The sequence below is a fragment of the Sceloporus undulatus genome, chromosome 4, assembly GCF_019175285.1.
Source record: "Sceloporus undulatus isolate JIND9_A2432 ecotype Alabama chromosome 4, SceUnd_v1.1, whole genome shotgun sequence".
NCBI classification, from domain to species: Eukaryota; Metazoa; Chordata; class Lepidosauria; order Squamata; family Phrynosomatidae; genus Sceloporus; species Sceloporus undulatus.
This window is the reverse complement of record NC_056525.1, coordinates 80,912,916-80,927,421: the sequence shown is the minus strand read 5'-3', so window position 1 is coordinate 80,927,421 and position 14,506 is coordinate 80,912,916. Positions and strand designations below refer to the sequence as shown.

General features: G+C 40.4%; 1 protein-coding gene across 5 annotated transcripts in view; it reads right to left on the bottom strand.

Annotated features, from left to right (window-relative positions):
- Positions 1–14,506, bottom strand: part of LOC121929352 — a 53,266-nt gene that overhangs the window by 15,618 nt on the left and 23,142 nt on the right. For 2 of the 5 annotated variants that reach the window (XM_042464839.1, XM_042464840.1), the window contains one exon: positions 3,584–4,663. In XM_042464839.1, coding sequence (XP_042320773.1) covers positions 3,584–4,592 — 1,009 coding nt within the window. In that variant the 5' untranslated portion in view covers positions 4,593–4,663. Of the gene's footprint in view, positions 1–3,583; positions 4,664–7,593; positions 7,787–14,506 lie in introns of those variants that run through there. The other 3 variants (XM_042464842.1, XM_042464838.1, XM_042464841.1) reach the window with 3 other exon arrangements.

The following is a 14,506-nucleotide window of genomic DNA, read 5'->3' as shown; positions in this document are numbered from 1 at the left end:
TGGAAATAGCAAAAAACAAATCACATGAGACTGCAGCAACTATAGGACCATAGCACTGATTTCCCATGCAAACAAAATCATGCTCAAAATTCTGCAACACAGACTCCAACCATACATGGTGTAGCCAAGGGTCTGATTCGGGGAATTTATTATTATTGTTATTAGCTCAATATTGCAAGAGGGGGGCCTGCTACGACTACCCTGCGGAATCGCCCTCCCATTGTATCTACCAAGAGACCAGGAAATTCCAATAAATGGAGCTGAGACAGATATAATAACTAGATGTTCAATTTATTAAAACAGGGGAAAACACGCTCAATGTGCTTACATACATACACACACACTCATACAAGGCTCAGAAAAACCAGAGATTAGCGTGGAACAGGATTTCAGGCTTCACTAGGGTGATACGTACCAGAATGTAGACTCCCTCCGGGAATCAAATGGGATGTGTGGTTATGGGACAATTCTGCTCCGCAGCATGGGTTTGAGCAGAAATGTCGGTGTCCAAAGCAGAGGTCTGACTGATGTGGTGTATAGAGACCTTTCAAATGGCACGCTGACTAGCAAAAGTCAGGGCTTTTTATAGGGCAAAAAAACTTGCCTCTGGCAAAGGTGTTTAATTACTTTCTTTTCACCTGGATGTTCCTGTCTGATTGTCTTAGTGGTCTTAAGCTGCTCGGACAACAGACCCAGGGAGGGCGTAAGGGCCTCAGGGTAGGCAAACATTTGCTCTTCCTGCTCCTATGATAATCCTCTTATGCAACTCCCTAGGCTACCTAGGTAATGAAGGTGTCCGCTCAGGGGTGATGTACATGTCTTAATGGCGGACAGACTGCCAGAGGTTATCTAGGGGTCATTAAGGGCTATCATTTATACCAAAATTTATATGGAGCAGCTAGGGTAACAATGGAGAGAGAAATCCTAGAGGTTCAAGCGAGGTTCAGGAAAGGAAGAGGCACTAGGGACCACATTGGAAACATACAATGGCTAATGAAGTGCACCAGGGAATTCCAAAAGAAAATCAGCATGTGCTTTTTATAGACTATAGCAAAGCCTTTGGCTTTATAGATCATGAAAGGCTATGAAATGCCCTTAAAGACATGGGAGTGCCAACACATCTGATAGTCCTGATGAGGAATCTGTACTCAAGACAAGAGGCTATTTTCAGAACAGAACAGGGAGAAACAGAATGGTTCCCAATTGGCAAAGGGGTCAGACAAGGCTGTATCCTTTCACCCTATCTGTTCAACTTATATGCAGGACATATTATTAGAAAAGCAGGCTTTTACACAGAAGGAAGAGTAAAAATAGGAGGAAGGAATATCAACAATCTAAGTTATGCAGACAACACCATACTACTAGTAGAAAACCTCACAGACCTGGAACACCTACTAAGTAAAATCAAGGAAGAAAGTGCAAAGGCAGGCTTAAAGTTGAACATAAAAAAACAAAAATAATGACCACCAAGGACCTTCACAAGTTCAGCCTAGACAATGAAGAAATAGAAATAGTAAAAGAATTCCCATGCCTGGGATCAAACATTGATAGAAATGAAATCAGAAGAAGATTAAGAATGGAGAGGGTGGCTATGAAGTGCTAGAAAATATTCTAAAATGCAAAGATATACAACTGAGTACAAAAGTTAGAATCATACAGCTGGTACTTGGAGATATGTGTCCTTTAATACAATTATTTATATGTGTCTTTATTTTAGAATTTACAAGCCACTTTCCCATCCCAGAAGGACCTGCAATGTGGCACATAATAGGAACGTGAAACAATAACCAAAATAAAAATCAACAAAACACTGAATAAATACCATAAAAGACCAAAGTACCAGAACAAAGAGGACCAAAATCAACAGCAAATGTAAGCAACCTCAACAAACAACCCAGTCAGAGAAGAAAAACAGCCAATATAGAAGGCCTGTTGATATAAGACAGTCTTAACTATCAGAAGATCAATAAGGGGCCATATGAAACTCCCAATAAGGGTGTGCTGGGAGTCTCGCCAAGACAACAAAATAGGCCCTGTCCCCTTTCACCTAAACAAAAAACTCTGGCAGGAACAGCACTAACCAATTACCATACATATTCAGGTCTTAAATCTGGTTTGGGAAGATTGATTCCAGAGAGTGGTTGCTGCTCTCCACACCACCAAGGCCAGGACAGCCAAAATTACCACTAACGCAGCTGTAGAGAGACCCTTCCTGCAAAGATTCTAACTACTGTACTACATGCCAGCTTTCTGTTTACAAAAAATTGTGAAAAGAGCAGCCCTTTCTAATCCAAACAGTGCCATTACTTCCATATTAGCATGCAAGCCTAGGGAGAAAGTTGCTTTGCACCCCGCTACCAAAGCCAAGCCAGAACCTTAGAACCCTTTTCTACATAAAAATAAAAGAATTGCATTTCTTAAGGCAGTAGGATACATAACAAGACCTTTACCAAAAAAAAGGTTTTGGGTGGGAGGCCATGTGGAAGCATTTTAGCAGCTTGGATTCTCTTTTTCTGTTAAAAAAAATAGTTCTTTGACACAGGCCTTTCTAACTCCTCCTCCCCTCCACAGCCCCCCAAAATCCATTCCTGGGAATAGAGGGAAGATTGGTAAAGGTATGAGACAAAATGCAAGTTTCTGGAAAAGAGGAAAGGTGCCTAGAGACAAAACGTAGGATCTTAGCCAATGATTCAATTTATTCAAAACAAGAATTCATAGTTCATGGCTTATTACTGTCATTTTCCTACATCAGGGGTGAATCAATATAGAAACTCACTGAACTAGCAATCCTTATGTGGGCTGGCATGAAGAATGAACTATTTCTAGATAACATGAACCCAGTCCCTACCCTTTTTAGGCTTCATATTTGTGAAGGCAATGAAAGAGATGCAGAAACAATATGTACGTATTTTAGAACATAGTGTTACAAGAAGACCTTATTTGCTTTCACAAAGAAGGCAGAACATCAATGAGATCATTTTCTGTTTTAGTCGTTAGTATTTTTTAGTTCTACAAATACAACTCTTTAACATTAAGGTAATGATTCTTTATAGGTCTATCACCAGCTTTTAAAAATCCTACATACAATCCAATTTGCATTCAGAACTAAAAAAAACCCACAAAGTTAATATGCTTCATCTTATTTACTCATAGCGAGTGAATTAATCAAATTGGTTTTGACCAATCAATTGCCAAATCAATTAAACATTTATACAATTGCACAAGACTCAATGTTTTTGAAGAAAAAGCATCCTTTCAAGATTTTTTTTTCATAGAATGTATATGTAAATTGAACCAAGCATAATCTCAGAAGTATTTCCTCCTGTATAACTATGAATAGGGAACGTTCCTTCAAAAATGATGCCTACCATTTTGTTTTGTCTAAGTTATTTACACTTACAATAATTAGCATTTTTCAATCCACTGGCCAATTAATTAGCAAGTCATTTTTGTCAACTGAAACTTTTTATCCTATGAATCTATGGTAACTAACTAGTTTATTAAATATTGTAGCCTTTATTCTTTGAAAGTTATTGCTCAAAACACACCATTTATAACTAAAAGAATCCCAAAATAAACCTACCTACAGATATTGGTACAGTTTCTCCTTCTGCTGATCGTTTACTTCTTTCAACAAGCAATGGACTATTAGAAATGCATTTACAGAGATATAAAAAGGTTCGGAAACTATCTTCTGTATCAAGATGCTTTCTTACCATGAGTGCTTTTAGACTTTTCATTCTATGTCTCTTCTGAATAACATTAAAACATTTTTTTACTCTCTGTAAGGTCTGCATGAGATGTTTCAGCAATTTAGTCATATGGAGTGATGGTTTTCCTGGACTGAATGCTGAATTAAATTCTCCATGGTACACTCCTATAGCTATTTCAATAGTTGGAAAGGCAGAATGTATTACAGAAGGTTGCATTTGCACACTGATCCATTTTCCAATTTTGTTTCTGTACATTTTTCTTTGAAAGGCAAAGAAGTTTTTTCCTGGACTGTTAGAATGAACCATTTTATGTGGTGGGAACTTCTTCTGTACTTCATCTATATTTCTTTGTGTATATCTTTTCTTTTGCAGCATTCCAGTTTCAATAAGTTGTTTCATCTTTAGTATCGTTTGTTGTAACTTTAATTCCATAATATTTTCCAAAACCTCCTGACTTTTTAGGACACATCTTTTCTCACCTTTTAATACGATATTTGCTTGAAGTGCTATATAACCCAGTGATGACTCAGTTTCTATGTATTTATTTTCAACATATATTTGTAACTCCTCTTTAACATTAAGTATACTGTAGCAATTCATTTTCACTTGAAATTTTCCATTCTTCACAATATCCTTCCACATTTTTCTTGACTTCATTTCTCCTGCCAGAATAAGTTTAATTGTTTCTAGATGCATTTTTGAATTGTGCATGCTTATGCTTTTAATTACATACAGTTTTCTTTTATAAAAAATTATACATTTTAGCACATTTTTTTGTTGACCGTTAAGACAACCATTTTTCCTAGTTGTTTCTAAATATTTTCTGAAACTTTTTAAAGATCTGATGCTCCTTCTCTGTGCTGATTGGTCTAAAATCATATTCACTGATGTTTTGTATGCACCATTTTTAACAGTTGCCACTGACACTTGTTGATACTTTACTCCACGTCCTGCAACAAAGCAAACAAAAACTGATTATCAAAAGACCAGTAAAAAGGCTAGCTTCTCTAGCCCCTTCTTAGCGTGACATTTATCAACAGCTCCCAATAGTATTACATTTAAGACCAGCATTTTTACATATAAATATTAAAAATATGAAAACCACTTGATGAACCTTGTCTGTCACATTCTAGTATTCTATAGGCATCATGTCACCATCAACAGGCCACGGCTTTGTGAGTTATCTCAAGACTTTCTCTTTCACTTGCCCCCTAAGGCAATAGCAACATTCCCCTTACCAAACTCAATGACAGTATAATAGAGAGTACAAATGGGTTTGGAAATTTTGACTTCAGGGTCCTACTGTGGCTTGCAAAAGGGCTGGAAGAGATTGGCATAAAACTTTCAGTGTTGGAGACCTCTAGAAAGCAGAGCCACCAAGGTGTTTTAAAGGGAGGAATCACTTCCGATGAGGAATTAGGAAGCCTACAGATGGCAGAAGTAGCAATGGAGGCTGCACATGACCACTCTTTATCCATTCCTGCTTTAGACAATAGAAGTGTAGTGTACAGGATTAAAGTGTTGGGCTGAGGCTTTGAAAATCCAGATTCAAGCCCCACCGTATCATGAAAATTCACTGGGTGATTATAAGCCAGCCACTGTCTCTCAACTGGCAACTCTCATGAGACTGCTGGGAAAAGAAAAGGGGGAGGTGGAGAAGAACCATGTATGCTCCACAAACTCTGAAGAGGGAAGAACCTGTATAAAATTAGGGATGTCAGAGGAGCGGTCATACTGTCATGCCAGTGGGAGTCAGCTCTTCTTATTCCAGATGCAGCCTCCTGCTGGTTATATCCTTGAAAAGGTTGTACTGTATCAGATTTGGAGTGTAGAATATTGTTTTATTATTTAATAATTATGACAGGAAACACTTGTGATGTTCAAACCTCTTAAATAACATTAACCTTTCTCTGAACATAATCTAAGATACGTGGATGACACCATATTACTAGAAAAACATCATAGACTTGGAACAATTACTAAGGAAGGTCAAAGAAGAAAAAGTGCAAGATGACCACAGATGATTTACAGGGCCTAAGCTGAGCAGTGGAGGATAGTGGGCCTTGGAGCTGTATCATCCATAGGGTTGCCATGAGTAGGGGTTGAATGGAGGGCAGGTAACAACATTAATCTGATTCAGATAATGTATCCTTATTATTATTATTAAGATGCAGAATGTATTTGGACAAAAGGAGACATTATAAATGTATAAGGGATGTTTGGCTGCCTGTCAGTCACATCTCCAAGACCTGGACACCCAGACCTCTGAAACTGAGCATAGTCAGCCCTCCATATCCATGGATTTTTTATCCACAGATCCACAGCTTGAAAATATTTTTTAAATATACAAATTCCAAAAAACAAACCTTGATTTTGCCATTTTATATAAGGGACACAATTTTACTATGACGCTGTATTTAATGCGACTTGAACATTTGCAGATTTTTAAAAAGTAACTTTTTAAAGCTCAAATCAGATGAAACAATGAGTCTTTTAGCAAGACCAGCAAGTTTCATTTGGCATAGGTTTCTGTAAACTCCAGCCAGCTTCGTGAGATGAAACGGAGGGAATGGATTGGGTGCACAAACGCTTGTGCATTTGTGCCCCCAGTGTCTTTATGTTTTTTACTGCAACAGACTAATGCAGTTATCCACCCTTAACATCTTTTAAGGTGATACTTGCCATTGGCAGATTTGAGCATTGTAGTCACATTAGACATAGACACATAACTCTAGTGTATTTTAGTCTATTCAATTTGTTAATAAATGAATTTGACTTTAAGGCAACAACTTGAGAGTAAGCCCACCAGCGAGTAAGCCTTACTGAACTCAGTATTTAGAAATGCAGTGAAAATGCATAATGTACAGGAGTGCAGTGTAAATGTTGCAGAAATGGTCTATACACTGACTTCCATATCTCCAAATAAACAGTTCTGTTCCTGATTTCTGCTTCAGGATGTCAGTGCTAAGGCCCCACCTAGTGACCTCCAAAAGTGATGGAAATAGTTAATTGAACACTGAGGCTGGGAAGATGAGAGGAATAGTTCAACACATCTGGATAGTATTACGTGGAGAAGGCAGAATTAATGCATAGTCTCATCTAGATTTCCTAATGTGTACTGGATTCTCACAAGAAGCTAGCAGAGCCTTTAATTTTTGACTTGGCCTTTATTTTTAGTTTAGTTGAGGGCTTAAACCCTCCTTGGAGCAACTAAAAGAAGCACTGACCTACTCTCTCATCCATCCAGCCTTTAGGCTGAGCACAAGCAGTGATACCCGATGGACTTTGCTAAGTTCTTTGGGTTCTTTATATCCTTTGTTACAAGCCTCTGCGTTTTGCCCTTGACTTAAACACAGGTCATATCAAAATCCATAATTTTGGCCCTCAAACCTGCCCACAACATAAACACGAGGTCGACTTATAGTTGAGTATATAGAGTAATCAAAGCTTGAAAAGGCTACTTTTTGGATTGCCACTCCTAACATTGTTGGTGTTCTTGTGCACCTTCGGCAACCCTAAGGTTTTCTGGGCAAGATTTGTTCAGCGAGGGTTTGCCTTGTTGCCTTCCTCTGAGGCTGAGAGTGTGTGACTGGCCCAGGGTCACCCAGCGGGTTTCCATGGTTCAGTGCAGATCTGAGCCTGTTTTCCAGTCCTAGCCCAACACCCAAAACACCACACCATGCTGGCTCAGGCTCCCCCAAAGTCATTTTTCCAAGTGCTGGTTTTAATATAGTGCCATTTAGCAAACTCCAACTCCCAGAATTCCATAGCCTTGAGCCAGGTAGAGTTAAAGCGGTACCAAACCGGATTATTTCTCCAGTGTGTATGCAGCCTCTCTCTCTGATCAACCCAGACCCCCTTATAGCTCTCTCTTCCTCACCCGGCCAGCCTTCCCGAAGCACCAGGAGGCGGCCGAGGATGATGGGAGACCCCGCCACCGGCCCCAGGAGCAGCAGCAGCAACGTAGCCGCCATCAGCCCCCTCAGCATGGCTTCCCCCCAGGCGGCACCGTTTCTGCCCCGCCCCGCGCCATGATGGAGGGCGGCTCTAACGGCTAGAAATGCAGAGAGAGAAAATGGCGCCAGGAGGCCCCCAGCGGCGGTTGGGGAAAAGGCGCGCGGGCGGGCGCCAGGAGGAGAAAACAAATTGGCGGGCTTCGTTCTAGGCTCCGCCCCCTCCTCCTCTCCTTTATAGGAAACTTGTACAGTATACAGTAGTAGACTTAACGGTTCCAGAACGCGGCGTTCGAATATGCAAAAGAGGAGCGCGCGAGAGAGAAGGGGGAGGCGGCGGGAGCGCGCATGCGCATGCGCCTAACTGCCTCCCCAGAATTACCTCAGAGTTTCTTTTTTTTCCCCATCACATCCCAAAGGGATATATTTTTCAGTTTTTCCCTGGCATCAGTGTGGCATCACTTTGTGTGGTGTGCAGGGGAGACACACCTTAAAGTGGTGTGTGTGTCTGACTCCACTGTTCCTCAAACACTATATTATGGGCAAATGTGTGGCATTCACCTGCTTCCATTTTGAAGACAGACCTGCCCGACTTGGCAGTAGGAAAGGGCCAAAATTAATACAGGTTAACTCCTTTGGGCCTCAGATAGGTTTTTAATTAAATATTAATAACTGTGAGTTCCTGCATGGCAGAATGGGGTTGGACTAGATGGCCCTAGTGGTCTCTTCCAACTTATGGTTCTAATTAGAATCATAAAAGTTGGAAGAGGCCACCAGGGCCATCCAGTCCAACCCCATTCTGCCATGCAGGAACTCTCAATCAAACGATCCCTGACAGACGGCTATCCAGCCTCTGCTTAAGGACCTCCAAAGATGGAGACTCCACCACTCCCCGAGGCATAATACTAATTCCGTCCTCCTCCTCCTGGCCTTTTCCTCAAGAGAAAGCCAAACAGCAGAGGAGCATTGCAAGTGTTCACCCATCCTCATCTTCCACCCAGCCTTTTCCTCAGGAGAAAGCCAGATAGTGGAGAAGCCTTGCTCGGCAAGAATTTGTCCATCCTCCTCTTCTTCTGCCTGGCCTTCTCCTCAGGAGAAGTCATTCCACATTCTTGTGTGCCACCTGAAATCCTTTGGCGGACCACATGCGGCCCTCAGGCCATATGTTGTGCTTTAAGAGATGGTGGGAGTGGCGTGAAGCTCAGTGGGAGCAAAAGAGAGGCCCCAGATTTTTTTTTTTACATTTCAAATTTCAAAATTGTAATTAAATTTTTTAAATAAATTATTCTTTTTAAATTTTCTTTTTTAAAAAATCTCATTTTAATCCAATCTTTGCTATGTATATGTAAATACATTTAAGTTGTGCATACAATATTGTAATTTGAAGATACAATTTTAATTTTGTTTATGTCACAACTGTTAGCATTTACATTCAGTGGTATAAATATGGGAGTTACGATTTACAACTAAAGCGAGTGCAAAAAAAGCATGACTAAGGATTCTGTATGGTGTGAATGGGATGAGGAGGTCAATGGAGGGTGACACATGAGTGGTTGCACTCATAAATCATAACTCCCATATATCACTGAATGCAATAGTAATACAGTACCATAGTTGTGACATAAACAACCACCCAAATTAAAATGATACTGTACCTTTGAACCACAATATCTTATGCATAGCCTAAATGTAGTTACGTATACATAGTTTCATGTGGTTAAAGTGAACATTTGGTAAAATGTGATATTTTTCAGGAATTTTTTTAAATTAAAATTTTGAAATTTTGAAATTTAATTTAAAAAAAACCTGGGGCCTCTCCTTTCCTCCCACTGAGCCTTGCTCCACTCACACCGTTTCTTCAGCATTTTGAAGAGACACAAGCAAACACCATGGCCCATTTCTGCCAAAACTTAGACACTTGAGGAATAGAGGTGTCACCCCCTTTTAGGGTGTCATCTGGTGTATTCTGTAAACACACACAATGACTCCACTGCTTATGAAATAAAACAAGCCTTACCTGCAAAGTGAAATTTTGAAAGGTTCTAGTAGGGGAGAGGGCTGGTGAGCTGGCCACCTGAGGTAGCTCATAACATGAAAGAAGCTATTGCTAAGTTATTTCATGAATTTTTATTGTGATTTTACTGTTGAGGGAAAGAAGGGTTACTTTTGGGGGGGGTATCTGTCTATGGCCCAAGACAGACGGGCCGAAAGGGGTGTGGCGTTGGCAATACTAGGGTTAAGGACCGTGCACCAACCACACAGTCCCTAACCCTAATACGTGCGGGTGGCATCCTGATGGTGGCCTCCCGTCCACACGGGGGCCGCCATCTTTATTTAAGCGACGCACAGCATCTGCACATCGCTGCGTGTCATTGGCGCACTCGTGATGTCCGCCCAGTAGCTCTAAAAGAACCCGATTTTTCCAGGTTCTTTTTACTCTGGAGGGATGCCACACAGTTTGGCAGCTGCGGCATCCCTCCAGAGGGAAATAGGCCACTGGCAGGCTGCCCTTTTGGGGCGGTCTGTTCTGGGCCTTAGATTCCTAAACCATCTGGTTGATACTATGCAACTTGACTAGGGTGGGATGGGAGGGAAAGTAGATAGGGGGTGACATTTACCTCTCTGTCTGCTTGGTCACGTAAACCCATTGTGCAAGTCACACTCTCTCAGCCTCAGTGGATGGCAGTGGCAAACCTCTGAAGAAATTTACCAAGAAAACCCTATGACATGTTCACCTTAGGGTCGCCATAAGTCAGAAACGATTTGAAGATACGCAACAACAAACTGTATATTTCAGTCTTTTAAATTATAGCAGCATGGCACACATACTGTACAGTATACCATTCAGAAAGGCAGTGCAGGAATGGGAGGTTTTCCCACCAAACCATCTTTTCAGCCTTATTATTATTATTTATTTTCTTATATTCAGCCTTTCTGCTTGAGTCTGGGGACTCAAGGCGCCACACAGCGGGTTTAAAATAATACAATTTAAAAACAATAGTTGGCCCACTGCTTATGCAGGCTTGCCATCCTCGGACTTGAGCTCATGTGGAAGGCAAGTCTCAATAGAAACAATGGGGCGTGTGCCCATGGCATGTGCACCACAGTGCACCACAGGAGTGTGCCCCATTATCCTTAATGGGATTTGAGCATATGCTCAATTCCCCTTATGTGGGAGGGCCGAAACAGATCTCCGTGTAAGGGGCGGGCCGACTGCACAACATTAAAATTTTAAAAACAAGCCATTTTGAATTAAAAAGTTATGAGTTAAAATAGAATATGTTAAAAATACAAATTTTAAAATTTCATTAGGACAACATTCCCAGTCCTTATCAGTTTGCAAAGGCCTGCCAGCACAAGAATATCTTTTTCTGCTGCCAGAATGACAGCAAGGATGGAGCCATCTTGGCCTCCCTAGGGAGGGAGTTCCAAAGCTTGGGAGCAGCCACTGAGAAGGCCCTCTCTCTTGTTCCCACCAAATGCACCTGAGAGGGTGGTGGGACTGAGAGAAGGGCCTCTCCGGATGATCTTAATACTCTGGGGTGCTCGTACAGGACGATACAGTCCTCCAAATAGCCTGGACCCAAGTCGTATAGGGCTTTATAAGTCAAAACCCGCCCTTTGAATTGTGCCTGGAAACGAACTGGCAGCCAATGTAGCTGTTGCAACAAGGAAGTTGTACGCTCACTGTAGCCAGCTCCAGTTAACAGCCTGGCTGCAGCTCTTTGGGCCAGTTGAAGTTTCTGAGCACTTTTCAAAGGCAGCGCCTTACAGTGATCAAGAAGGAACGTCTAACAAGATTTCAGTCCTTGTATTGTCATCTGAATTATAAAACTGTTTGTATAATGCAAATGACATAGAAAAGCTAAAAGAATCAGACTGTAGCAGCATATCAAACATCTTTAATAACATCTTCAATAAGTCTGTTGCAAGGGGAAATTTCATGCAGGAAAAATACTTCCAGCTCAACAGCAGTATCTGAAAAAAAGCCCTCTAGTCCCCTGAATTAAAAGAGCAGTTGGCAATTCATTGTGGCCTACCATATTGACACAGGCTATTAGCAAACAAAATCTGAGTATTCCTTGCCTAAGAAAACCTTATGAAATTCATGGGATCATCATAAATTGACAGATGGCTTGAAGGTGCACACACACATATTTCCTCTTCAATTCTTTGGATTTCATGGTGGTTTAGATTTTTTAGAAGTGGATAAATCCTGCATATTTATGTTGAACAGTAGTGTGCTGTCTCAATGACTAACATCAGTATAATAGAGATTTCTTCCCCCACAGGTGTGTATACATGTGAAGCTTTTAATCCTAAATTTTGAACATATTAAAGAGGAATTCCTGTTGGGTAGTTTCTTTTGAAAACGGATTATAGCAAAAAAGAATACAATTTTGTCCTTTATTGTTGTTAAATGCATCAAGATGACTGGGACCTATGGTGACCCTGTGGAGGGGAGACCTCCAGGTCACACTATCTATCATCAAAACCCCTGCTCAAGTCTTGCAGACTCAGGAGCTGTGCAATCCGGCCATAAAGGCCAGCTGGGGGCAGAGTTGGGGCGTGGTGTGGCGTCCACATGATGCACAACCCAATTCCACCCCAGGGCGGCATGATGCTGTGCACCGCTCCATACGGCATGCACAGTCACAGCACTCCTCTGGAGCTGCATCCTCACAACACAGCACTGAAAGAGTGCCTTGAAGCTGTGGCTATTGCGTCCTTTCCAAGGTGCAAAAAGGGAGCCACTTTTTGCGGTTCCTTTTTGCGCTCTGGAAAGGCCAGATTGGGACCGCGGCGTGCGATTGCCGCATCCCTGATCCGGAGAAAATTGAGGTGGCTGCAGCTTCCTTAATTCAGGCTATACATCTGGAATGCGGCTTTCCTCTTTTCCTACTGTTTTCCACCCAACCAAGCATTCTCTTTTTTAATGAGCCATGTCTTCTTATGATATGTCCAAAGTATGACTTGTCTCATTTGAGTCATCTTGGCTTCTAAGGAGAGCTCAGGCTTGATTTGCTCTAGGACCCACATTTGTCTATTTAGCAATCCACACTATTTGTAGAACTCTTCTCCAACACCACATCTCAAATGAGTTGATTTTCTTCCTATTGGCTTTCTTCATTGTCCACCTTTCATAACCATACATAGAAATGGGAAATATAATGGCATGGACAATCTTAACTTTAGTATTCAGTTTTCTATCTTTACACTTCAGAGCCTTGTCTAAATCCTTCATAGCTGCCTTTCCATCTCCTAGTTATCTGATTTCTTGATCGCAATCTCCATTCTGATTAATGATTGAGCCAAGCTATAGACAATCTGTTTCAGTGTCTTCGTTGTCCGCTTTAAAGTTATGTAAATCACACCTCCTTCCTCTGAGTCTAATTCTGTTTTTGTTATGTTCTTGGTACCTAAATGGTTTTAACTGGTGAGAAATATAATAATTGTCATCTAGAATTTGGGTACAATTGTGTACATGCTTTATAGATATCACACTCAATAGCACCACTAAATATACATGTATTGGATATCTGCCTGTTTAGTTTCAACACTCCAAGCCTAAGAAACTGGAAAACTGTAAACTTCCCCATTTTCTCTGTTATAGAGAGGAATAAGGGTACATAGCTTCAGGATCAGGAATTTAGTTAAAGCTAACACAGGCTCGTTGTACAGCTCTGTTACTTTAAATATAATATATACTATTATTTCTAAAACCTTATAAAACTAGTGATTGTTATTTTAATTGGATCCTACTGGGCTTACATAATTTAGTTGTTTTTTAATTGTCCACAAGATGGTGCTCTCTCAAACAAATTAATAAAATCTATTTGTATATTAGAAGTATCATACCTTGTCAAGATTGTGTTTTACTTTTCATAAAGAAAATTAAGTATTTGATTCAAATTATTCTTTAAATCATTAGCAGATACCCTGATTTTAGTCAAGGTTTTGTACTATTACATTATGTGTTTAGAAAGCCTTGTTGTATAAATTATTGAATAAGATATAAATGGCAGCTGTGATCATACTGACTAATTTGATTTCTGTCCTCAATCAGTCCATAGGTTTACTAGACAGCTATTTTAAAAAGTAAAATGCATGGTGTGTAGAGTCCAGATACTTGTGACCAGAAAACTAAAGTGATACTCTGTCTAACCAAAAAGTACCTCCTTGAAATATATATTTGGGGGGGAAGTGAGTTCCAGGATGGGAAGCAGTTGCTTTATAGACACACACACTGTCTCTTAATCAGACATGTAGATTATAATGAAACATAGGAGGTGGCCTCCATACTACTTAGAAATATTGGACTAAAGCCAGTGCTGATTCTAAATGAAATTGACCTATTGTCCAATAAGTTCCATTCATTTCAGTATCAAAATCTGTGAATGCTCAAGTCCCATTAATTACAACGGCATAGTAAAATGGTGTCCCTTTAATAAAATGCAGAATCAACATTTACTTTCTGGAATATTTTTTGAATATTTTCAAGCCATGGATGCTTGAATTCGTGAATAAAAAAATCTGTGCATACAGAGGGCCAACTGTACCAAAGTTTTTAAATTGGTTAATGTTCTGGCTCATCATGGCATTTTTATTATGGTCTGTTGTATAACTGTGTTCTATAGGGATCTGTTGTGTGTGATCAGGCCTGATTCCTTGTATCTGTATTTGATACATGGATGGTTGGTTACCGTTAGAAATCTTCTCCATCAGACTTGTTCTCAATTTTAACTGTCTTTCTGCTGCCTTACGGGTCTTGTCTCTCTCTTTCTTTTTCTTTCTTTTTTTACCTAAGCCTGTCATCTCCTTTTTTAGCTATTGTTTTTT